Source organism: Dermacentor albipictus, chromosome 1, assembly GCF_038994185.2.
Source record: "Dermacentor albipictus isolate Rhodes 1998 colony chromosome 1, USDA_Dalb.pri_finalv2, whole genome shotgun sequence".
NCBI classification, from domain to species: domain Eukaryota; kingdom Metazoa; phylum Arthropoda; class Arachnida; order Ixodida; family Ixodidae; genus Dermacentor; species Dermacentor albipictus.
In genome coordinates, this window is record NC_091821.1 from 141,771,758 (window position 1) to 141,799,633 (window position 27,876).

At 43.0% G+C, this 27,876-nt stretch overlaps 1 protein-coding gene across 1 annotated transcript; it reads right to left on the minus strand.

Moving 5' to 3' along the window:
* Positions 1–5,785: 5,785 nt before the first annotated feature.
* sicily (NADH dehydrogenase (ubiquinone) complex I, assembly factor 6 homolog sicily) lies at positions 5,786–26,600 on the minus strand. The gene is made up of 10 exons (XM_065429485.2): positions 26,583–26,600; positions 25,065–25,284; positions 24,896–24,995; positions 24,717–24,797; positions 24,559–24,657; positions 23,222–23,324; positions 16,039–16,172; positions 13,704–13,799; positions 10,897–10,953; positions 5,786–5,992 (listed from the first exon to the last, which is right to left on the minus strand). The coding sequence occupies exons 2-10, from the start codon at positions 25,226–25,228 to the stop codon at positions 5,864–5,866; spliced, it is 963 nt and encodes a 320-aa protein (XP_065285557.1). The 5' UTR covers positions 25,229–25,284; positions 26,583–26,600; the 3' UTR covers positions 5,786–5,863.
* Between the last annotated feature and the right edge of the window lie 1,276 nt (positions 26,601–27,876).

Below are 27,876 nucleotides of genomic sequence, written 5' to 3' on the forward strand. Positions count from 1 at the left end.
GTGGAGCTCGAGGCCAATACCCGCTGTTTTTTTCGGCGCCAAATAACACAGTGTGCTGCACTGATAACTTGTGATAAGCGCATGTGCACATCTTTTGTCAGACTGTAACGCTTGGCAACCAATACAAATGCGGCATCGTGGCAATTAAGGCTCACGTCACAAGTAAAAAAAAATTATAAAGTTTTAATTACCAATTTTAGCGGCAACATGGCATTTGCAAAATTGAAGGCCGACATTCATATCTTGCCCAACAACAACTTCACAAAAGTCGTCGTAGGTACTATGGCCCGCAGTATTTTGGCTGTGGGCAGCCCTGAACGAAAACGAAAATTAAATTGTGTCCCAGTGACGCTGATCTCCCCACTATATTAGAGAAACGGAAAACGCCACCTGCCTCCCAGCTGCGCGGGCGCCTATGTCATGACAATTACGACTTCTCTTTATTGTGATCAATAAAGCCTTGTTTTTATTTGCTTCTATGCGGACAAACGTGATCATCCTAGCTGCGGTACCACCAAAAGATTGGGAACAGAATAGAGCACGCTTCGCGTCGATCCTTGGCGTCACCATAAAAAAAAGGACCTCGATGAAGCCCGTGCCAGCGAAACCTGTTGGTCTGCACTCGCAATGGAGAGCTAGGGTTGAGGGATCAACCTCACTGGTCCACTATTTCATATTTCTTTCGCTACTGCCATACTGGGCGCCGCCCGCAGTGCCAATGTACTGTAGGTTGTAGGAGCCAAAACGATTTTGTTTAAGAAGTTTTTGTTGTGTTAATAATATGACTTTGAATTCTCAATTCTGGAATTGAAGCGCTTCCTCTATAAGTACTAATTAGGGGATTATTAAGGATATGGTTATTACTTACCTGCCATATTTTTCACGCTACCGAGTTCCTAGTAATCACAGACACATAACTCCATAGAATATCCGGAAATATCCTTACAAAATTCACGTTTTTTTTTAATTCTGTGTAGCTGACACAGACCCTGTACTTATGACATGAAGCCACACAATACCATTCGCGACTTTTGACGGTCGCACTTGTGCAACATCGCTCTCAACGAACGCTTCGCCGTAAACGAGAGCGCCGGGCGCGCTCGTTGAACGCCCTCTTAGTGCTGTCTTTGTTCGTATTCGCTGCGCGTTCTGTACGGAAGAGGGACCCAAGAGCCTGAACGCCTTACTGTATGTTTAGCGACTCCTGCTCGGCACACCCCACATGAAACATTCCGCTAAAGTGAATAGTTTAGCGACCATTTTGGGAATTAAATTTTTTAGCCCGCAGATTCGTGCAATCATTTCATGGGGTGTTGATAGAGCTGCAGCCGACAATTCTGCAGCGCAACGCATCGGGTACATGAGCTCGGGCTACTGGATACCGAAGCATTCTTTGCCATTTGCGCCCACTCAAGCCGGAGGAAAAAGGGGTGTCTTCAGGCGTATGACACCCCCCCCCCCTTCCCAGTGGCCCCTTGCACCCGGGGCTCACGCCCCCCCCCCCCCCCTGTTGCTACGCCACTGCCTGTGAGGTACACCTTATTTCAGTTCTCTTTTGCGGATTTACGCGTCTTTATGTTGATTGGTGGGCATTATTCACATTTGTACTAGTAACGCTACTTCCCCCCCCCCTCACTTGCATAGGAAGAGTTACCTTGCCCCCCCCCCCCCCGAAGAAAAAAAAAAATCCCGGGTACGTGCCTAACTCACTCTGTCTTAATTATACATTGGGTCGAAGCAAATTTATATGAGGAGTGCAGCGCGCATGTGCCTTACTGCTGCCGCACACAGAGATTACTTTTTTTTTTCTTTAACGCGAATATCTTTGCCTCTTTCGCCCTTTTTGTGGTTAGCCGTGGTCGGCGATTGACGGTGGTATACTCGCCTCACGATACAAAGGCGCCGAGGGAAGGGCGCGTGCTCTTGCGCAACCGAGATTCGCGGTGGGGTTGGAGGGGCACTGTCGCGCAACCGACTTGCGGGGGGAGGCGAGGGACTTTCGCGCGTGAACTTTCGTTTGTTCATTCGCTCGTTAATATTCGCTAACACTGACAGTCATTGTGGATGGTTTCTGCAGATTTTTTTTTTCTTTGCTCCATGCTGCCCTATGCAAGCGCGGCAAATCCTAGAGACAAAAGGCACAGTGGGCAGTACAGTGGCAACGTGCGTGCATGATTGATTTTACACGTGTAAAGACGTCATCACTGAGTTTATATCTGATATGTACTGAGATCGTGTGTTCCACTGCCATTCATCATATATACAACACAATGTTGAACCGTGTGAGGCATGAATTCACGGAGGTGCTGGTGGATCATTTATGTATGGTGCATCGCATTATTTCCGACAACAGCGATTTATAATTAAGGCATCAATCACTTTTCAATACAGTGTATGCCCGAAATGGCATCGTTCTTACTGGCATGACCATTTAACCAATTCGCACTGCAATGTAGGAGTCGGATGATGTTGGAATTAATGTGCGGTTAAACCTCGATATAACGAACTTCAATATAACGAAATTCTCGATATGACGAAGTATTTAACTTTTCATAACCTCTTGTCTATAGAACACGGTGTAATTAGAACCTCAATATAACGAAGTGTGTATGCGATTTTAATATAACGAAATTTCGCTTCCGCAGTAAAGGAATGCCGAGACAATAAATGGAAACTTCCGCGGACGCAGATTGTCAAATGACTGAATTACAAGCGGCTGCTTGCAAACGCACTTCTCATATCGCACGCGGCGCGACAAGAGCGACTCATGAGCGACCGCCGATGTGAAGCCGCATCATGTTCTGCATAAAGCCCGAGTGCGATAAGATCCTATCGCGCCCCGCGCACATTGTGCTTTAGGTGCGAAGGTGAGAAAGAATGATAGTGGCTTCACGCACGAGTGGCCGCCTCGCGCGCACGAAGGGAAAGAGGGGGATGGGTGCGAGCTCGCGGTAACGCGATTAGGCGCGCGCGAGGGACGGGGTAGAGGGGAGGGCAAGTTGGCGCGGGTCGAGATTTCTGGCACGCGTCGTGGCTGCGCACGGCCGTAAGCGCGACTGAGCGCATACGCAGCCTCGCACCTTGCTTTACAGGTAACTTGAGGCGTGTGCAAAGAGTGGGCGTGCCGAGACGGCCTGGCATCATGTAAGCCGTCTTCCCGCGCGTTTAGTATTGAAGGTTGCGTTATCTCGAGTTTGGGTTACCCTTGTTTAAAACATCACTTACAGCGCACACATAAACGGACCCAACGAACGACGAAGACAAGCGCTGTCTTCATCATTCTTTTGGTCCCTGTCTATGTACGCGCTGTAAGTGATGTTTGAAACAATGGAATACCAACTAGCCCGTACCAAAGCCCTGCTTCGGTTACCCGTTGGTGGCGTCAGGCAGACGAAGTATTCGCTCCCCCTCTGCCGACGCTTGTCATGTAGCGTCGTCCCAGTGCGGGTGACGCTATCAGCCGCGGGGGCGGAGTGCATGAGAGAGCGAGAGTCTGGCTTTGCTTAATTCGTGCCGCCTATGTGAAGATATCGTCGACGTGGCATGAAACCAAATAATTCGTCGCCGACTCCCAAATTCACCAAAATAAATGATTTTCTCATTCAAATTTTTTTTCGATGGCTCTCAAAAGTTCGGAGCTGGAAAACCAGCTGGGCCGTCCGGCAAGGAGAAGCTGCCGCCGAGTCCAAGGACTTCGAGTCGCCACCTGAGGCTACCACAACCAAAACTGCCGGACCATTCTTTTCAATGAAGTTTATTTTCTTCTTCTTCGATTACCCAATAATTCGGAAACTTCTGCGGCCCCTTTGCGTGTAAGAAGAATCGATCGGCGACTGTACTTATTTCAATTCAATTCAATACAACGAAATTTTGGTAAACGAATCAAATTGCCGACTTTACCTACTTCGTTATATCGAAGTTCAACTGTATTAGGCACAGAGTGCGGCACTAGTTATCAGCAGTGCATTGTTATTTTTGCATTACCTGGTTCCACTTAGGCACTAATAACAATGTAGCCAATATGGTTGACAACACACAGCGAGTTGGTTTATAACGGCAGATGGATTAATATCAATGAAAAGCATTACATAGATGCAGTGGAATAAGTTTATAGAGTCATTAAAGGGTGCACTGACAGGAATTTTTTGTTATGTTTTTATTGTTTTATTGGATAGTCATTGACAAAGTAACTACGTCGCTATGGAGCCTCAATTCCCTGAGACCTTAAGAAATAACTAATTATATTATCTTTTATTGCGACAATTTCATAACGTGCAGTGAGGGAAGCATGGCTTTGGACAAGACATTTACAGGAGACTCAAAAGGTCATATAAAATCTTCTGTGGCAGTCTCGTAGTACTAGATACCACTGGGCCGTGCTGTGGAAAGAACAGTCCATTCTGCACTACACAGGACAAGAGGGGAGAGTGTGGTCCCCTGCATTTTTCAAGAAAAGCCCACAATTGGCAGGGCCAATTTCACAGCTTTTGGCAACTCGGTCATTATGTGGCCTTCAAACACTGTACCTGGCTGGCTGGTTGTTTGTATACCATGTGACTGCTACCTCTGCTTTTGGTGACGTGTCGAGTCTCCTTTTTCACAAACGAAACTGAGCTGTGCTCGACGTGCATTTTGAATGGGCCGTTAAAAGGTGCTGTAATTAAATATTTGTGGTGCTCTTGAGAAATTGAGGCTTTGTACCGTAATTATGGAGTCTACCTAAATATGCAAGAAAAGCAGAATACAAGACTGTCATGTCAGTACACCTTTAAAAAAGCTGCCAGGAACATTTATTAAATGTGATTTTGTTGCACGACAGTTTTCTATGCGACTAGCTTTACTGACACCACTCGCACCAAAACATCCTGAGAAGTGAAGGCGAGCGGTCAAGACAAATCAACGAAGCAGTACGGCACATTCTGTCAGCAAGCTACGCACGAAGGGGGAAAAATCGGCAGGCTTAGCGATCCTTCCAGCTCCAAACTCAATTACTGAGACTGCACCCGGCTCTCATAGTGTCCCTGCATAAGGTTTATACAGGAACACTAGGCTTGCACAGCAGTCACAAGCATCTGATGAAGATGATGTTCTCTAAAGATGGTACAGAGCCACTGTGGGGGACAGGTCGAGACTTGGGTGGTTTTACAAGAACAAATACATTATAATGCTCAGAAAATTTGCCATTACTCAAATCAAGGAATGCATAATACAGTAGCGAGCCTTGCAAAAAAAGAGTGCTACATGTGTTTTAATAACAAGAGAAAGTGTCGGGGCAAAGAATGAAACAGTGCTCTATAGTTACAGGTAGGTTGCGAAGTGTAGAATCCACACTCCAGTGCACAAATACTTCTTTTTCATGAAGCTGTGCTTTTACTGGTAAGGTGCAAGAAGCTCTCAGGAACTTCTTTACAATGCACACGTCATTCTCATCTGCTACGGCATTGCAACTTTCATGGTCTCCCAAAATGCATACACAGATAACACCACTCTGAGTCTGTGTGGATAAAACCATGGAAACCAAAACCATGGATAAATTACTAAGCACTAAAGCTACACTTCTACCTTTCCAGTAAAAACACAACTTCCACACAGAGCTCTCAAGTTCACATGCACTTACAAAGCTACATACATAGTGAGTGCAGTCTAATGCATTCAGAATTGTATACGTAAGCTCCATAAGTTTGCTAGAGTCAAGCTCAAATAAACAAAGGTTGCAAGCCTGGTGACCTTGCTTAACACTGAAAGCCCGATTTGAGCCAGCGGGCTGAACTCAAGTAAATATGAGTGGCTGTAATGGAGTGTTTATTTAATACACGTGTCCAATGAGTGCATGACAAGGAAAATACTCTACTAGCATAGCAGTCTAAAAAGTTCTCTTCACTTTATGCCACCATAAGGATAAAGGGAGCAGGCCATTGCGCACATGTAGTCGTCCATCATAGACATTGAAATCGGCGTGACGTAGCCTTTCTAAATATGCATTGGAAGCAACCTGCAAGCAAACAAGAAATATATATACATAAATACAGGTTCTAGAGCCTCTATGACACGAAAGAGTCCCGGAGACAATTTTTGTTGCACCTAAAAACAACTTCACCAGTGAACAGCGCCCTCCTTTCCAAGTTTATTGGTTTCAGTAGCACATACCACAGGTTTCTGGTAATGAATATGTGGAGCTGCGGTGTGCCTGTTCATCTTGACTGCATCGCAGTGGGGATTTTGAAAAAAATTGTGTGAAAGGCTTTGTCACACGCACTGCTCACAGATGAAGTGCGTGTACCAAAGTGCATGCAACAATGTGCGTGACGCCACACAATGTCAAGCTGCCACAAAACACATGCCCATTCACCTTACATGCAGCAACTGAGAACCACAGCCTCTGAACAAAATTAATTCGGCAGAACCCATTTCCTGATGACTGTAGACAGTAATGCATTTAGCATTAAATCAATACAGCGACACAATGTATTACCACCATCGAAACTAGTTATGCATGAGTATTGGATGTGTACTGAAGCGGGACTCCTCTTTTGAGCTTCCTTAAGACCACTTGGTGCCATCTAGAAGTGTCAAACAAAAGAATGTGAAAAGATCCGCACATGTGATCCCGTACCTCCATAAGGTATCAAACAATCTCAAAAAAGTAGGAAACTGACATAACATTGTGCGTGATCAGTGTGCCATCTTCAAAAGAACAGGAAAAGTATGCAATACGAGACTAATCACCGTACACCGTATGCATGTCGAATGCTGTGTATGAAATACCGCTAAGTTGTAGATGCGTTTATATAGGGCAGACCAGCTAATGCTTCAATGACAGGGCAAGACAGCACAATAATGACATTCAAAAAGGATATAGAAGCCACTTGGCTGAACACTGCGAAATGTGTACATGTATACCAGTGCTTGCTAAAACAATTTTTTAAGCAAAAGGAAAACTAACACAGAGTGTGAAATAGTTGAAGTGTACTATATAAGAAAAACTGGTGATAAATGTGTCAGCTGTCCTTCTCTGGCACTGCATGAAAAATAAGTCTTATTTTTCCAGATATGAGATCACGTGAATTGATAGAGTTGTGCAATCTTTTGTATGATAATGTGTGCCTGATGCGCAGTGCGTATAAAAGAGCCGGCAAATTGAAACAAACGCTAGTTGGAAGCTCAGCACCCATCCTGTCGTTTGTGTACTTTTCGTCTTCATCCATATTGCTGTTTTAAGAATGCTGTCAAGATGAACTCACACAAATGAAGGTGTTGTTGCGATCACAAGGCGCAACATTTTAAAATCCATTACTAAATCAGTAAAAGATTTAAGCAGAGCTCTCAAACTTGGCCCTTATTAATCACAACTTGCTCCCATATGAAAACAATGCGATTGTACACAACCATTAAAATCGTTTCAGAGTCCTTCTAATAATGACACATGTGAAATGAACAAGAAATGAGAGGAAAGGCTCCATCTTTACTAAACATGCTAGCTGCATCAATATGTAGCACAGGTTGCCTAGTCTTGTATACAATGGAATCTTTACATAATCCATCTGAATGTGCTAAGCAAGCCAGAAGTAGTGCCCCTGTAAATACAGGAGCCACATACAGGAATGCTAGCTCAAAGTATATAAACTACACACCCTGTCTGGTTCCTAAAACATAAATAACGTGAATTCATGGTGCCGAGTTTTGTTTCAAAGTATTAAACCACATTGCACAGAGGCATTCCCGGGGTTGCCACATGCTTTGGTTGCTCATAAAGATATGCTACATATCAAGCACTGCACACTGTAATAGAATGCTTACATAAGCAGAAAACACTTCTTGTAGTTTAGTAATATAAAGGTTTGCATTATCTGAAGGCTGTCACAAGCACAAGGCACTCCTAGTGAGCTCTGATTTAAAAGCGCCTCATTGTGGCACAAATTTCAAGTGCATATACACCAACACTGCTACTTTACTTTCTATTTAACACTTAATTCAATTACATATCGTATATGTGCTCAGTGCAACTTTACCATGTACTCTTCGAAAACTTTCGCTATATGTTATTAAAGGCATACATTTACTAAATCTTCTACCCTTGCCGAAACCTAAGAGACATACAGATGCTACACGAGACCTTTGCTAGGTGTGGATGTTGAGCTAGTAAACACAACAAGCCAATCCTGCCAGCAATCCTTTGTGCAGCGTGATGTCAGTCCTACTGCATTACTTTTAGTAAACTCTGTCTTTCTAAGCTATTAAATTAAAGAGAATGTGCTCTTTGCCAACATGAATAAATGTGCATAATAACTTGACAACTGTGGGTAGATGACTATGCATTAACACAAGGCAAACAGGTGCTCAGTGTTACAACTGATGTGCTCAAATTACAAGTATAATATACCAATAGGGTTGTTCCTTGTGACATCTCATTAAGGTGCATGTTGCACTACTTGTTGGCTCTTGCCGTTTTATTATGTACCACGTGTGCACACAATAATGCTCTGTTTTGCTGTTATGAACATGCTGCAACATTTGATCATGTAAAGAAAATTCTACGATGGTAACTTATTTATGCAGTAGCTCGTAGTTCACATAGTAGCTTTGTGAACAGCCAGTTTTTCTTAATATAGTACTGCCTTGATCAGTGCTGGGCAATATAGAAGATACAAGTACCTTAGATACTATCTTAAGATACCTTTTGGGTATCTTGTAACTGTATCATGACACATCTGGCAAGACATGTATCAGCATCCATATTTCCGGTACATGAAAGAATGTATTGTGTATCCTAAGATACAAGATACTGGCTATTGGAAACATCACCATGCGAAACTATAAATGTTGGCTAAACTCCTCTTCTCAATATGATACTGCTACCACTAAGCCACCTGAATAAAACTAAAGGTAGCGACATTCTTCTATCTTCGTGCCCGAGCCCTGCAGAGAGGACAGGCGATGAGGTCTGCGTGTCCATATTGGTGGAGAATAGTCACGTGGTAGCGCTCACGCCGTCCCAACAAAAACAAGCATGCAAACGTCTGCATGTGTCTGACCTTTTATTGTGTTGATTTTTTTGTTTTTAGTTGCATCAGTACCATAGCACTTGCCCGTAGCCACCATACTGTGCTACGTACACCAATGCGTGCGGCGTCTTTCGCGCAAATTCTGACGCAATTATAGTGTCGTTATCAATGTTTCTCTTGTGTAATGCTTTGTTACGAAGTCTGAATAAATAAAAATGGGGTTGCATTGTAGCTTTCACACATCAACGATTTGAAGGATCTCATGCATGTATGTTTCACTGTTGTGAACCAAAGTGTAGATGGTGCTGCTTCTGGGAGGCTTCTGCATAAGGCGGCTATTTTTTTTACTTGACTGTAGATCGAAAGCAACAAAATTAATTTTTTGGATGACGTTACATGATAATTCTGTGAAATTTGAATAAGCTACGAAAGCTACACATTCCGGGAGGGTTTAGCGCTTGTTTATACATTATGGTCAGCAAGGAGAGCAGAGACTCCCATTGATTACAAAAGCGACAAGTAAAAACCGCTGACTGAGTAGCGTATAAAGAGCTTTCATGCTAAACAGTTACAGCAACCCCAATCAATTGTTTTGGAGTGTAAATATTATACCTTGAGCAAGAAAGACAAAAATGTTGAGAAGAAATTCCCAAGCAAACATTTTTGTGCATCTGCGTTTGCTGCTACATTATATAGATCTATAAAAAGAAACTTGTGAATGTAACAAAGTATTTTAAGATACAAATGGAAAGTATTGTATTGGATACAATAATTGTGGTAGTATCTTGTATCTGTATGTCAAATACTTGTTGCCTGAGTATCTTGTATTGTATCTTGATACAATTGCAAAGTATCTTTGCCCAGCCCTGGTCTTGCTAGCCTGTAGAACAGCATGTATGCGCTTATCTGCAGTTACGTCAGCACAAGCTACTAGTAGTATTTTGAAGCCATAACTGTAAATTATCAATGCACTTGGTGTCCGATTCTTCAAGCTTTATGCGCCTTGCCACTTTCAGTTTGCTGAACGTGTTTTGACTAATAATCGACCTAGCTGCTCCTGAGTCGACTTGCATGGGCACTATTTCACCGCCTATACTTACGGCCACCATAAACTTGGGACAACCGCTAGTCACTTGACTAATATTTAGCATGTCATCATACTCAGTGCGCGCTCTGCCAAAAGATGCATGTGCATGCTTAGCTTGTGGTTTGGCAGAAAACAATGTCCGCGTCTACTAAAAGATGCATGTGCATGCTTAACAAGTGGTTTGGCACAAATCCATGCGCGTGTGCTAAGACTATTACATATCTCGATATTATTACATTGCTCTAACGCTAACACAAGGGGTGTCTCTTTCTGTGAGAGGCCTGAAGGACTTCACGAAACACATGCGAAAGGAACGTCTTGCCACAGTCACTCACGAAGACCATAATAGGTTCAACAATTATTCTGACAGCATTTCAGTTTTTCTTAGCAAGGGCTACAAGATATACTTTTTAATGGTATGTGTTCTCAAAATTGCACTAGGTAACATAACAGTCCAATCATAAGATTATTGCCTACCTTCCCACTCAAATTTTATTTGCTGTAAACGCTCATCCACAACATGTTAGCTAATACTAGACTTATTCTGACAACATGGACAACTTGCACTGCTTAAATACACAGACCTTGATCTGATGAGTATACTATTTAACTATGTTTTTGGCTTAAATTATACTCTCATTATAATAAAGTCTTACTGTCGCTCTCCCATGGGGTTAATTATCGTGGCGATCGACTCTGACATGCATTCAATGATTTCTTTCTGAGTGTATCTCAAGTCAATCATAGGAAGAGAATGCCGCGTATTCTAGCTTCCCAGGGGCACACAGGAGACAACTCACAACTTACCGCAGGAAGGTAGACTAGTCTTACATCCCTTGGTATGTCTTTCTTCAAACTGCGTGCCTGCAAGAGCACATAGTGATGTTTAGTCTTGCTACTCAAGCAGCATAATTCTGCCTTCAGAAGCCACCCCTAGAGAAGCTGCTTGTATCAAGGCACTGCTGGTGATTACCACAGGGCAAGTGCACAAGCTGTAGGCAGTCGACTTATGCGTGTGCTGTGTACACTCGCAAGCAAACATTTGGAAACCATAGCATCGGCAAAAAAATCTAAATTTCTTCTAGTACAGCTCCACAATGTTCAATTGCTGCAATACACTGCGTTGGTCAAACATGCTCGCACAGGCTGTACCAGTTGATTTCAGCTGGCGTGACCAGGCTGCACAGAATAAAAAAAATTTCATGGCCCCATTGGTCTTTAAGTTTTTGCTCGACTGCACAATGTAACAAGCTCTCACAAGTGATACACTGACACCTGGTTCTGAAAGGCAACTACACATGTAAGGCAACTACACACAGGAATGTATGATAGGAATGGGCAGAAGTTCAATACTGACTTTGAAATGGTGATGCAATTTTCTGAAGATCTCGGACACATGGTCTCGTTCAAGACCATACGTAGCATGCAAACGAGCCTCTTAAAAAATGTGAAAAATTGACTGCATCTCGGCATGCTTCATTCCAAACGATCACTAGGAGCGTAAGTGTCATGATGCTACGTGAATGCACTGCATAGATATCAGTGGCAGCATCATAGCAAAGCCATAGCAGCATTGTCTTGGTAATGTGCAGCAAACAGCCTAATTTGCACACACGCTACGATTAGTTTATGTTCCTGAACACATGAGTAGACCTTTAAAACAAGATAAATTTATTGCCCATGTTTTACACAAGTGTTTTAAAGCAGATTCGTTTATTAAAGAGACACTAAAGAGAAAAATTATTTCAGATGTGAAAGTAAATCACCCTTGTACAATACCAAAAATGCCACTCTTACTGCGAGAAGACATTTGGTAAGCCATACAAGACACAAGATCGAAAGAGAGGTGGCGATGCCGTATTGAAGTTCCCACATCAGCTGCCATGATGTTATCAATTTTCACGGCATCTGCTCGGGCCTAGTTAAATTTTCATCGGTAAAAATGGACTAAATTGCATTCTAAGAACGTCCAAGACTGAACTTAGGAGTGTGTTCAAAGGGGCTGGTTGGTTCATCAATGGAATAAAACAGAAACAGCACAACAAAGACGGAGCAAGTAAAGAGCACAGGACAGAGCGCTGACTAGCCAGCGCTTTGTCCTGTGCTCTTTACTCGCTCGTCCTGTATCGCGCCGTTTCTGTTTGGTTCTAATGAACTTAAAAATTTTCAAAAACTTTTACTGGGCCACAACAGCTTATGTGAAAACATACTTTGAAATCCATGACATCACGCTGACACACCACCTCTGGAGCTGCATAGATCCACGCAGTCATGGTGGTGTCGCGGTGGTATGTCAGGTGGTGCGTAGATGCATAGCACGTGCTGAGTCTGCGCGTACTAATGTCAATCATGGAAGCACTTATTGAATAATTTTGCTTTAATTAGTTTATTACAACAGTCACCCAAATACAACACCCCCATAACTTAATTCACAATAGCTGTAGCTAAATATCAGCAGCCAGGGCAGTACTAAATGTGCGGAATTTAGGATTCGTGACCAATCACAATAAGGATGGCCGCCAATGCATTAGCTACAGCAACCAGGCAACAAGCTTACACCCACAGACATGCCTAGACAATCTTTTCGAGAAATAGTTGTACAGAATGGAGCCCAACCAGAGTCTCAATATGCTTTTCGGTACAGACCCACTTTTTTTTCGTCTTGTTGCTTGCCTTCAGAATTTGAACCTGAACTTACACTTGTGGCAACGCTAGATGGCCACAAGTGTTCTTAGGAAAGCACGAAAGAGGAATCCCGCTACGGTACATGCCTCATACATAACTCGTTTTGACGGAAGTGTTTGGTAACGCATCATGATGGTGATGAACACTAAAAGAGAGAATGGAGCCTTTGAAAAGGGAATTAAAAAGCGAATATGTTGAACATATCGCTGGAATGACCTTAGGCCATATTTTCTCTTCCGAAATGCACACAGTTTCAAATACCCACATCGCTCTGATGCAGCACTAGAACTGCCTGCTTTAACTGGGTCTAGTTTCAACACAATGCACAGCTCCCCTAAAGTGCAAATGAAGAAGTATGCAGCAAGCCATCAGAAAAGAATCCATGAATGTATATGGGAATGTACGCAACAAGGTCGAACTCTAATCAATTTGCCTTAAGTATTTTGCAAGAATAAAATTTGATTATATATGTGCTGTTTCCATTTCAATGTAAATTACTGGCAAATCATAGTCGGACCAAAAGTTCAAGAAATGCTGAAAACAGGACACTCAAAAAAATAATAAATACTGATAATTATAATCAAGAAATTAAATAACATAGCATCAATAAATGTAGAGTGTGTTGAGGAAACTAAAGGTTCAGAATTAGTGCCCATCAAATTTTGAAAAATAATAAATTCTAGGAACTCAAACAGTCAATACTCTGAATGTGTAAACCTGTTGCTGCCATGCCATGAAACTGGGTTGTTCACCATGTACCACTGCATGAAATCATAAAAGAGCGTATAAAAATGATTGACTGCTTTTGTTGGTGTATAGTCAGGTAGTTATTAGAAAGACCTTAAAACCCTATGTGTCTAGAGTGACTCCATTGTACATTCCCACAAGAAGCTTAAGTGCATACAGTAATGAGCAAAACTGCACTGTACCGTAGCTAAGTGTTGATGGGCTGTACAAGCAATGTCATATATCACTTCCTTTAGGTCTGCTTTTCCACGTGCAACTGACTCTTGCGACACCTTGTGCTGCATAGAAAGGAAAAAGGAAGAAAATGTAAAATTCTTCCAAAAGGACATCAAATTTAAGGTACTAAGAGTAATTGGTCTCCAGCTTTCAAGCTCGCATTGTTAACTGTGGCAATATACCCAAAGGATGGCTACAAATTCAAGCGGAACGCACAACATAAGCAAGCCAATCTACCATACAGCAAAAATGAAATGATACACAGAGTTCTTTTGAGATGACATCGTTACTTTTTTTTTCACAAAGCCTTGCAACACAGATTTAGAATGGATAGTTTCTACTAACGCTATGCAATTGACTGTACTTGCACAAATATAATGCAAGCCTTTTTTCGAAATTTCTGGCCTTAGAATGCATTTGTATTTTCTCTTTCTTTCTTTTATTTCTCTCTAGTGTTTCAAACTGCAGTGAGCTAAACCACTAGGACCACTGTGCCTGCGGCCACTTGGCATCATGCAAAAGCAGTGAGCTGGGAGTTGCCACTGTGTAACTTACGCCATCTTTCTTCTCCTAATTCGAAACACTGTTAGTGCTGCATTAATGTGGTTATGGCGTATTGTTCACAACCTTGGGCAAGACAATCAGCACAGTTACATTGCCGGGTCAAGCAAGCAGCCTTTGAAGATGTGAGGTGGATTCTCACGGAATCCTTGTAAGGCTTTGGAATTCAAGTGGGTCACGGCCACTTCTGAAGTGCTGCCTGTCCAATAACAGAGGATGTCACAGAGGACAATACCATTCTCACCGACAGTGACAAAGACGTCAGCACTTGTCCTTTTGCTTGATTTTGTGACAGCATCTTGCAGAAACAATGCATAAAGCCCTGTTGGCATCCACTTTTATGCACTGTTCTGTTTCTTTGCAGCATCACTTCCTATTATGATCATAATATATATTATTTTTTCTTTTTCTGACAGACTGAAAGTTCCCCCTCGCATTATATTTGTGGTCGCATTTCTTACATACAGATATGGTAGTATGGAAGCAGGACATGCTTCACCTCTCTTGACAATGCCAACAGTATCGGAGCATATACTGAAAAATTTATTTGTGGGGTTGTACATGCTAGAACCATGGTCTGATTATGAGACACGGCATAGTGGCAGGACTCCGGATTAATTTTGACAACCTGGCGTTCTTTAACGTGCACCCAGTGCATAGTACAGAGGCAAGCAGGGGAACAATTCTCAGCATTCACAGGCACCGGCATGCCATGCTTCTAGTCTCAGAAGCCATGCGCGGACTTCTCGGCAGCGCCACTAGGCAGTGCAGCCTGTCCAGAAAGAAGTGCAAGAAAGGAGCTTGGTTTCTGCATGGTGCATTTCTCAGCATCTGCAAACACCAGCAGCACGCCATGCATTTTGGATGCCACGCGCAGGCTTCGTGGTGGCAACGCTAGATGGCCACAAGTGTTCTTAGGGAAGCACGAAAGAGGAATCCCGCTACGGTACATGCCTCATACATAACTCGTTTTGACGGTAGCAATACGCTGTGTCAACATATTGATTCAATGCTAAATGCATTAACGCTGAGAGTCATCTTGAGATAGTTCTTCCGAATTTCTTTTGCATTCCGCCACCATCGAAATATGGCTGGGATTGAACCCACATCTTAGAGTGGTATTCTGCACTCAAATCATAAACTGCTCAAGAAATTCATATCCTGCACAAAAGCAACTGCACATGGTGGCTACTTTCATCAGCAGATGTCAAGTGGCACATTGGCAATGCACTGTTCACAGTGATTGCTCAGTGTACAGCTTGTAGTTCACTTCTTTCTAATTATTGAATATACAAAAGCAATGTCTCAGCTTTACAGCTTCTTCACTTTAACAAGCAAGCACAAGAAATAACAATAAAACATAAAATGGATTACAAATATTGTACCACTGGAGTTCTGCCTACAACTTTACTTCAAGCCTATATGGCTTTTGCTTGGTTCATTGGGTGCTCCACCTTGCCTCATTTACACTTCTGCAAACTTCCAACTAAAAGTGAAGCAGCATATTTCAGCACTGACTTACAAGTACTGGCGGATCCAGAAGGGGCCCTGGGGGCCCGGGCCCCCACCGAGACATGCCAGCTGAGAGCAATGAGCCTTTTGGTACATAGACCATAATTTTACAGGGAAGATATAATGCCTTGGAGCTGTCCTTGAAATACTCTTTATTGTATATCTCCTTTGGTTAGTAAAGAGTCAGATTCAAACCTCCAGAATGTGCATCTGCGGAGGCAGTCTTACCTTGGCCATGAGCTCCAATGGAAGATACACACGGCCTTTTGCAGCATTGAAAGGGATTCCTCTTATCAGATTTGTTAACCCCTGCATTTTCCCAACATGGCTGGCAACATGATCACATGCTACATCCTGCACACCTAAAAATAAAAATTCAGTAGCAATTTAGTGGCAAATGCAAGAAATTCATTAGCATTACATCACACACACAAAAAAAGTATACTGAGGAAAAATAATTGCACAATATTGTAGCACCTGCTTAGCCACCTGCAGGTAAATAAGTAAGAACATAAAACACATTATGCTTTTTGACATAAATCATAAATCAATGCAATAATGCACAGGCTTTCATCAATAAGCTTATTTGTCCTTATTTTGGCAGAAGCTGACACCCAATGACATGCTGAACTGCTGAAAAGTTTCAACTGGCTGCCAATCACCATGCTGTATGCTGTATTTGCATTAAAACTGAACTACTGGCTAAAGAATGCCCTCTTTTTTGTTTCATGTTTGTAATTAAGCCAGGAAAGGACACCCAAGCAGTCTGTCAACTTATGACAAACCATGCTCAAGCTGTGGAAAATAACATGTTACAGCACCAAATCATCAAGCACAAGTAACTGATCATGCTGAGCCCGTCTTTATCCAGGCCTGCCATTGGAAGATTGCCGTTGACAGCAAAGGCATAAAAGATTTGTACACTAACAGTGGAAAATACAATAGGTTACTGTCATAGCCTGTCATAGCTAGTTATAGCTAGTTCAGTCAAAGTGATTGTGGCTTCATTTCTGACAAAGATGGTCATATGACCTTATGATAATAAATGAATAATATGAGAAAACATTATCCAAGTCCAGCACACATGTTGGTATCCACGAAGGGCAAAGCTTTAATGAAGTGGGCAATTAAATGCTAATTAATGATATGCAAAGCGTGCACTTGTCTTTATTTTTATTGTATGCAATGTGTAATCTCATGCAATGTTTATGCTTATGCACTACATCGTCCATAAGTTATGCCAAATTGCGCACATCAAATCAGGTGGATGCACAATGTAGGACACCGATGCAGCAAGGACGATGTCACAAGGACGAAGGCGATGTGTGATGTTTGTCAAAAGGTGAAAGGTGATGAGTGGTGTATGCACAGAGGCGCACAACACAAGTACATCTACGGATTCTATCCCCCATATGCCACTGCGCATTTGCCTGGAGGATTGGACAAAAATGGATGCGTCGCAGTTGTGCATACCTGATAGCACAATGAGGTAAGCCCAAATATAAGAAAATCAAGGAGGCCATTAAATATCATGCACTATTCAATGAAGAAGTCTGCATGCTTCGACAATACCTATAAGCCAACATCATGTTGTTACAGAAGGATGAAAGAAGAGAGAGGAACGAGAAGATCATGGAACGCTGGCTGCTGCGTGTTGTTGGTGGTCAGCCATTTTAACTCCGACTCATTTTGTATATATATTGTAAATACACTCTTTCTATACTCCCAACATCCCTGTAACATATTGGTGGAGGTGCGGGGTACCACGGCAGGAAACGGAGCTCCGCAGTGGATGTCGCATCACCATCCGCACCCTGAATGATGGTGAGCACATGGGATCAACGTCGCTGCCACCTCCTACGTCACCGTCGCCAGCTACGTCGCTGTCACCTTCGGTTGTCATTGTGCAACCCAAGGATCCTCGAACTTTCTGCGGGACTGATGGCGCCGACGTTGAAGAGTGGGTGGCCATGTACGAATGCGTGAGTGGAATCAACAGATGGGACCCTATGCTTATGCTAGCTAACCTGTTGTTCTACCTAAGAGGCACGGCAAAGATGTGGTTCGAAAACCACGAAGAGGAGCTAACCAGCTGGGACCAATGCAAAGAGAAGTTGACAGAGTTGTTTGGCAGACCAGCTGGCCATAAAATTGCCGTAAAGCAGGAACTGGCCTCCCGTGCCCAATCCCCCACGGAGTTCTATGTCTCGTACATCCAGGACGTGGTGGCACTTTGTCGTAAAGCCGATCACAACATGACAGAAGCTGAGAAGGTCAGGCACATGCTTAAGGGCATTGCTGATGATGCGTTTGATCTGCTCATGTGCAAAAGCTGCTCTACAGTTGATGCTATCATCAAAGAGTGCCGATAATTTGAGGAGGCGCCTTGCAACCATTCGCCAGACTTCCCAATACTGCCGCAACGTCAATGTGTGAAGATCAACCCGCACAGCAGCATGTGTCGCCATCAGAGGACGTGGTGCGAATCGTTCGACGTGAACTGGATGCGATGGCGCCCGCAGCTTTCTGTTTGCGTAGCCCTGATGCTACCACTTTTTCAGTTCCCCTCGTACAAGCCACTGTTCGCCAGGAACTTCAAAACATTGGTTTACATTCTGTATGTGCTGTCGCCAATCCCAGAGCTAACGAACGGCCTTCTACTATTTTCACTCCTCCCTAAGGCTTCTCTCTGCGTTATCACAATCTAAACCCGCCGTGGTTGCTCAGTGGCTATGGTGTTAGGCTGCCGAGCACGAGGTCGCGGGATCGAATCCCGGCCACGGCGGCCGCATTTCGATGGGGGCGAAATGCGAAAACACCCGTGTACTTAGATTTAGGTGCACGTTAAAGAACCCCAGGTGGTCGAAATTTCCGGAGTCCTCCACTACGGCGTGCCTCATAATCAGAAAGTGGTTTTGGCACGTAAAACCCCATAAAAAAAAAAAAATCGCAATCCAACTGAGTGGAGAACTGCGGACAACCTGTCGCCACACTGGCAGTGGCAGACTCTGGATTAATTTTGACATCGTGATGTCCTTTAACGTGTCCCAAAATCTAAGTGCACATGCGTTTTCTATTTCACCCCCATCGAAATGCGGCTGCCGCGATTTGGGTCAAATCTGCGACCTCTAGCAATGCCATAACCGCAAAGCTAATGTGGGCACAGAAGTGTTAATTTGATGGTCGACGCTTCCGTAGTGTCTCCTGGACCCTGCGGTGCGCTTTAACTAATGCGGTTCTGCTTCTGTACACCCTGCGTAAGTTGCCCGCTTGACACATTTGCATGGCATTTATTTTTCATAAATAGCAGCAATGTACTGTACCGTACCTTGAACATAAGCTTATCCTGTCGCTGTCATATAGTAGTGGGGTTTCCTTGCCTTCTCACGTCACCTCCCTCCTCTCTTGTATGGGAACTGCCTCTTCTCCTCTCTCTCCTCCTTCTCCTCATCACCTCTCCACAGTTCTATCTGCCTCCCCTCTGGCCTCCCACCTTAGCAGAAAGGGAAGCGCTGCAGTTTGTGCAATGCTTCTGAGGGGATTTACGGATAATTACGGCTGTCAAGCGGCTAATGTGGCGACTGCCAGGGAGCTCCAGAGGGTATCATTCACATTCGACGCGGTGGGGTAAAAATGAGTTTCTCCTGTTGCCTTTCCTCTCTTACTCACGCCTGTCATCTACATACATCTGTGCACGACAGCAGCAGCAGCACCAGTGGGAAAGTCAAAGGAAAAAGAAAGTGCACACTCACTGGCTGCAAACCCGTGCTCTGCTATTGAGAGGCCGACTTTCCAGCAATATTTAGACGTTTAGAGGCTAAGTGCGCTTTGAAGGTAAAATTTCACTAGCAGCACGAAATTGTCACAAAATTCAGCACAAGATTGTCCCAATATTCTTCGATTAAATAAAAACAAATGCTAAGAACTGTGTTTTCCCCCGCACAGCCAGCAATATATTCAATGTGATTCGAATATTCGTATAGAACCGAATATTCAAACATTTTCTAATATCCATTTTTCGAATCGAATACGAATATTAAAAAATATTATATTCAATATTATTTGAACTTTTGAAATATTCGCACACCCCTACTTATGGCAGAATGTTAAAAGAGATGAATGCAAAGCAATAAAGAGACACTAAGATCCCCAAAACAAAGCATGCATGCACATTCATTATGATATCACTATGAGGACCAAGCATAGATGAAATTTTAAGCCACCACGCACACACTGTAGGTGCGATTACAAATAAGCTAACCACAAGTTGATTGGTGGAGCTTTCTGCCCCACAGCTTCATAGCGGACACCATACTGGAGGCCTCTGGACTAATTCTGACCACCTAAATTTTAAGTACACAGGCATCTTTGCATTCTGCCCTCATCGGAATGCGGCTGCTGCAGCTAGGAATCAAACCTGCTACCTGTTAAACCTGTTATACAGGTGCAACTAACACGGGCATGATGCACACCTTCCCAAAATAATTTACCTTACTGCCACCTGAACTTCATCTCCTAATGTAATGATAGCTATAACATTGTCCCCACGTTGGTGTTTTTGTTAACAAGTATTTAAAAATAAATAAAACAGGTAGGCTTAAAATAAAATTCAGGTTGGTAGGTTGCAATTTCTAAGTAGTTTACAGAGTAACTAATGGAGAGTGCAGGCTCAGCAGCCAAAGAGCATGAGAGGTGGCGACATGACGCCACTTCAGAATTTCCGTAGTTCCCTGTGACATTAGATTGTGGCATCACTCGACCGAGGCTTCTTATTGACTCTTTAACCTCCCACATTCTGTACTGAAAAAATATGCAAATTTTAAACTTTCTCTTCACTCTGCCAATTTGTTTGCATGCGTTAGGTCCCTGTATGGGAAAATATACACAAGCAGTCGCATACACTCAGTAAGGGACGCACTCTGGTAAGAGTCGCACCCCCTACTAAGCATCCCAGAATATATGTTAAATAAATTGAAAAAATATGTTCAAAGATACTGCAAGTGGCGTGCAATGTCTGCGGACATTATTGTGCAAGGCTTTAAAGTCATGTGCATATATATCTATATCTATAAAGCCATGGATGGCACGTGGGAGGACTGCATTCATGAGTGTACTGCCCAACTGAGACTGAGCAAAGGCAACAGTGACAGTGGTGACAACTAGACGGGCACTAGGTGCGTGGCATGCATGAACAAATCAATGCATTATGAAAAGAATAGCGTTCAATTTTAGGGTACAAAGGGATCACAGGGATCCCACGCGGCCGAAAAAATTGGAATGAAATGACCCATCCCCTTGTAAAAGCCGCACCTCGTCAAGATCACAAAAAGCAAAAAAAATTCAGCCCTTACACAAGTGTATACGATATTGCCTTACTAGAAAAATTTGTTTTAATCTTGTCACGCATTGTATACGCGTGACAAGAACATTTTACTGTTACATACTCTTTTTTTGTTATTGTTCTCTTTTGTCAAAAAAAATTTTTGTTCTCTTTGACTTTGATTTTGCTCCCCCCTTATGTAATGCCTTCGGGCCTTTAAGGGAAAAATAAATGAAATGAAATGGTATTACTCATCGCGGTGGCTCTGTGGCTATGGCATTCTGCTACCGAGTATGGCATCACGGGTTCGGTTCACATGGCCATGTTAACTACACACATGGGAGAGGCTGCAAGAACATTCATGCACCGTCCATTGGGTACATGTTAAAAGGCCCCAGGCCCAATAACAGCAGCACAGGCAGCAGAATACCACAGCCACTGAGCCACCACTCATCACAGGTATTCTTTTTGACTTGTATATCTATATGCAACACAACATATATTGGTTTAGACTTACAAAATTAATAGCTGGGGAGAAAAATGGTACAGCGCCTATAAATATTCCAGCAGTGTTGAAGGGACTGACAAATGACTAAAGGACATCGTAAGATTATGGTGGAAATTAAAACAATGTGTTTTATATTGTCAGCATCAAACAGGATGTTAGATATCAAAGAAAATTATAATTTTGAATTGGCGCAGAAAGTCGTGTAAAGCTGCATGCCACGACACATTACTGCAAAGTTTGGATACTAATGTTGACAAATTGTTGTGTGTAAGTTAACTGTTAAGTGCACAATGCTTTTTGTATAAAAAAGCATTCACTATATCTTACTGGAAGTCGTAAGGGAATACATCTACTTAGGGCAGGTAGTGACTGCGGATCCGGATCATGAGACGGAAATAATCAGAAGAATAAGAATGGGCTGGGGTGCGTTTGGCAGGCATTCTCAGATTATGAACAGCAGGTTGCCATTATCCCTCAAGAGAAAAGTGTATAATAGCTGTGTCTTACCAGTGCTCACCTACGGGGCAGAAACGTGGAGGCTTACGAAAAATGTTCTACTCAAATTGAGGACGACGCAACGAGCTATGGAAAGAAGAACGATGGGTGTAACGTTAAGGGATAAGAAAAGAGCAGATTGGGTGAGGGAACAAACGCGAGTTAATGACATCTTAGTTGAAATCAAGAAGAAGAAATGGGCATGGGCAGGACATGTAATGAGGAGGGAAGAATAGGACTGGATTCCAAGGGAAGGGAAGCGCAACAGGGGGCGGCAGAAAGTTAGGTGGGCGGATGAGATTAAGAAGTTTGCAGGGACGGCATGGCCACAATTAGTACATGACCGGGGTTGTTGGAGAAATATGGGAGAGGCCTTTGCCCTGCAGTGGGCGTAACGAGGCTGATGATGATATCTTATATACATTTTTGCTTTTTTTAATGCATAACAATAAGTTTACAAGCAGCACTGCATTCACAATTAATGGAATGGCAGCACAGCGACCAGAAATGAAAAGCCACAGAAAACATTTTGTGTGGAATATTATTTCTAAAAATGATAATTTGAACTATATGAACAGGTTGTATGATGTTCACTAGAGCACAATAAATCACTTGTGATGCCACTGTCGTAGCCATGCAGTCAAGCTGTAATTGTCACACATTCACTCACATCACACACACTGTGGACATGGACATGTAGCACCATCTAGTATCACTATGCGGAACACATAATGATGCTAGATAGCAAGCTACCTGCAAGATGCTTGACATAACAATGATTCCCACAGTGCGTGGGATCTGCCATAATTTTGCTGCAGCAAAATTGTGTTACCCATTTCAATACATGCAATGTTTTGAGCAGTAAACAATGTATCTTGTTTGCCTGCGAATGAAACAAGCTGTGGCTCTAAAAAGGCACCTGATGTTGCAAGTTCGTGCATGAATGCAAGCATCGAGGGCAGAAAAGTGAGAGGCTTCCATTAAGTATATTTATAAACCTAAAACCATGCAAATATTGGATTTATCCTAAAGCAGAGATAGACACTTGAAGTTTTCTTAAAAAGAAATAAGAACACAAGGAAACTCACCCATGGCTTGCAGGATAAAATACAGAGTGGATGACACACTTTTTTCAGCATATTCTTCAAGCTCATTAACAGTGCTATGTGGCTTATCACTAAGGATACTTTCCTGAAAAACAGAAAGAAAAGCAGTGCTCACACAATTGTAACATTACATGCTTCCCAGGAACATCACACCAGCACAGGGTAGAGTCAATTATCCAGTCAGGAAAAATAGATCTTTCTGATATACAATGAGACATGGCTGTGAGACAACCAGTACCCGTTTCCAACTGGTTCCAATGACATGTAACAAGTGTGCGAGGTATTTGAGAATGCAGTTTTGGATTGCCGCAATAATTAGCACTTCTGGCAAATTGCACTGGGTGCTTTCTTTCGTTTCCATCAACCCCTCTGTCACCTATATGGCCGATTTGTTTCTTGGTAGCATGTACCATTTTCTGACACGATATAAAAATGCATGCAGCTTTATTTGCCATCCACAGGGACTTGGAGATCACCACCTCCTTGAATATGACACAGCCCTTTATTTTGTAGGTCAGAATAGGGCTCATAGCTGCGAACAGCAACATGTCATGTGTGACAAAAAGAAGCACAGCCAGTGGTCAGATGCCTTCCAGGCGGTCGAGTATGTCCAGCAGGTGCAAGCCATTGTGAGCAATGGAGAGCCAATGATAGCCATTGCCAAGCCACTCCAGGTGGCAGTCAACAGTCAGGCTTTCTATGCACATAATCATTAGGAAGGAGTCCTATGTGATGACAGATAAATTTGCAACCTTAGATATGACTAGCGGGACCCAATAGTGGCTATTTGTGAAATTCTATGTCACATCCATGATGGCCTTCCAGTTAACAAGATGTAAACCTGCAAGACAACTATGTCTGAGGTGTCACTGAGAGGCAGACTAACAAGACCATAGAGCTGCCCTCAAGAAACAGCCACGCAATACGAAATACTCGCTGCAAGTTGCCCTACTATGGAATACACGTTCAACATCAATATGCATCTCCTGATACGCGAGGATGCCACCGTTTTCGATGCAACATTCAGTAAATTATTGAGGCTGAAGGTGGTTTTACTGAACAGTTCTAAAAAACTGCAGTGATACACGTCCACAAAATTTATTTCAAATACATCTAATATTGCCTGAAATAGTTTCTTTTTCGGAAGTCGTCATATTTGTTTTCAAATACCTCGCGAGCACAGTGTATATGTAAATTCTGACAATGTATCCGATGGCTCGTATAAAGCAAACTTAAGTTTCACGAGTGTTGTGCGTATAGCAGCTTAGTTTTCGTTGTAATCAATGCGGGGGTTATAGCAGATTGGATATGTTACGCACCCTTGATTCAATCATTCTGTTGATCCAATGTCGTGACAGCTGTTTTGACTGAACCATCATGCTCAGCTCCTGTGCAACTGGATGTTCGGGAGGGTTTCCCTGTAAATTTAAATATAATGTCCAGTTCAAGCCACAAAACTCGCAAGAGGAGGTGCCACCTTGTAAACCCTTTCGACAGCATCTTTCCAAAAACGGATCCTCATCAAACCTATGTCGGCTCTTGAAACGATGTCTCTAATCTGCGTACGGAAAGGAGGGAAACAGCTGAAGGTTAGGGAGCATATTCCAGTAAACAAACACTTCTGCAACAAGCCAACATGTAATGCAACACGATCACCTGAGCGAGCTCAACGTTGAACGCCCGAATAGCGAAGGCGCTCCTTCGCAGGCCAGCCGGTAAAAGAAGAGAGCAGAGATAATTCTCATAGTCGTACTGCCTGTAATATAATGTTCACATTTAATGTTCCACGAAAAGCAGACCAAAATGCAATGCTACTGACACCTACTTCACCTGATCCATACAGTAAGCAGCAGGAGATGTGCCTCGCTCCGCTATAGACGACTTGAATAGTTTGGACATTGATGTGCACTTCACAGGTGACCTATAATAAATACATTTATCTCGTAAGCTCCCGTACTGAGCTGTGTTTCTTAAACTGATCCGAAACATAGTGCTTAAATGTTCAATGCAACTGTCATAAAATGTACAGAAACTTGAGCTATGCTGTTCTGCGCAACGTTACTAGATTAGGTTCAGTTGTCAAACTCTCCGTAGGCGCCGTACATCGCGGGTGGCCCCTTGTCTTGGTTTGCCGCCAGAGGGCGGGAGCACCGCAAGTAGCTCTACCAGGGCGCAGCTCTGCGTTGGCGAAGGGGCTTGAGTCCTCAGACTTCGCAACTTACGTACTCAGCAAGTGTTTTCACCGATGCGTCTTTAAATGTTTGTATAGTCTCGCGTTTAGGAGATTGATTAAAAAACTTTACGTAGCTGTGAAAATGCTGCTGCGCAGCCCCAGAGTGCGCTGTGGAGTCCTTAGTCCAGGGCCGCAGCAGCCCCGGCCGTCCACTGCGCTCTATATTAATCAGCTGTTGCTGATGAGTAGCTGTAAGTAGCTGATTAGTAGTTGCAATCAGCTGTAGCTGCTTAGTACCAATCAAATATTAATGCGAACGCATGAGGCGATGTTAGCGCGACCACACGATGGTGCAAGAAAGTCACGGGAGCCCAAGCGAACCAATCGAGGCAGTTCACGAGGCCAGTCAAGGCACAGTGAATTAGGCGAAGTTAATTAAGGCACAGTTAATTAAAATAGAGTTAAGGCCTGGACCTTTGGTGGTGGCAACGAATCACATATAAATAGATGAACTAATTAGTGAATTAAGAAGTACACTAACAATTATTGGACAATTTTTAATTAATCATGATTTAACTACGCATTACCTAACTGGGTGGATTTATAATAATTTGAATATCTCAAAGCTACGGCAAACATTACCTTGGTTGTGCCCAACTACGCGGCATTCGCATATTTTAAAACTCTGGCTGAAGTTAGCTGGGACACACGGTATATATATATACACACTCTCAGCACTTCATTTCGGGATAAAAAAATGAAGCTAGCACTATTTCTTTCATCAACAGAGCACCGCATTCACAAGTGCAATGTTGAAACCTACGTGAGCTTTGCTCCCTTGCGAACAGACTTGCACATTCAAAGTTATCGCTGCAGGAACGGAGCATATATATGCATTCGCGTCGCTAAATAAAATTGGATGATATGGCCCGTAAACTCTTCAAAAGGCACGCAGCATTTAAAACGCATAAGAGTGTCGTAAAAATGCACCAAGACTGCAGCAAAACACGCATATATACAACGCGCCAAAACACATAAACAACGGACAGTGCTTCGTCGCCCTGTCCGCACCGTGCTGACCGAGCAAAGTGCGACAGCAGCGCCACGAGATCGGTGGTGGGTCCACGCAGTCACGGGAGTTTGAAAACTGAACCTAGTCTAGTAACGTTGGTTCTGCGCTACAGCGCAAACGAAAGTCAATTTTTTGTGACTACTTGTCTTGTCTCGGCTTGGCCATAGAGAAAGAAATTGGCGCTTCGCCCGGGCAACACAAAACTCAAACCTGCCGAAACCGGAACATTTTGGCTATTTAAATTGTTTTAGAACATCTGTGATCAAAACAAAATAGGGATGGTCGATTAATTTTTTTACCCGTTTAACGATTAAATATTCATGATTTTAGCCTTTTATCGATTAGTCGCTTTCGATGCAGAGTTTTTCATGGAATAATTGATTAATAGAAATTCTTACCGCGCATTTTAAAGATTTAAACACATTTATCTACTTTTGTAGGACACTATTGCAATGTTTGAAAAAAAATTATGGGGTTATGAAATTATAAAAAAAAATTACGAAGGAAAACACCTGCAACACGGCGGGTTCTTCAATGTTTGAGAGCTAGGTTTAACCAAGTTAGAAATGCAAGCGTATACTGTTTTATAAAGAATAGTCTTCAATTTGTTAACGACTAAATAGAGTTGGCACTTGTGGCCTTTGAAAATATAAAGGATATACATTATAAAGTGGCACATAAGAAGCCTTAAACAAGTTAAATGACACTAGTGAATCCCTGCAGTACAGTTAAACAAGAACTAACAAAAATGTCAAAAGTGAAAGGTGAAGTCCAACTAAAAGAAATTGCAATATGCACAGGGGAAAAGAAAATTACTAATTTAGGATAAGCCACATGCTCTGTTCTAGAGAGCGAAGGAATGTTAATCGGGTGAAACCAACACATTCTTTGAATTGCCACACAACCAGCAGGCGAGAATAGATGCTGGGATCGACATGAACTCCATCGCTATGTCAAATTCATGCTACAAACCGGCGCGTATGCTGTGACACGTCTTAAGTGGACTGAGAGCAGATTCGTAGAGTGTGAATTAACGTTGAGCGGGACGAGCGGCCGGAGCAGCGCGCCATGCTGTGCAGCATCTATATATATAGTTACCATTACTACATGAAACTCTAATTTCTTTGCAGTTAGGCGCCCGACGACGAAAAATACTGTGCCGGCAATGCGATCGAAGTGGATTTGGCCGCACCAAGGTCGAACCTTTGGAAACTGCTGCAGGCTATGTCCCGTACTGCTCGGCGGGTCGTTCCGCATTCTTCGCGCGCTGCTGTTTGCGATCAGACCGCTCGAATTGTGTTCCAAGCTACATATGACGTGTATTTACGTCTTAAGAATAAAATCATTTCCTTCGTTTTATGCCGCGCGGTGATTGTGCATGCATTGCGGCCG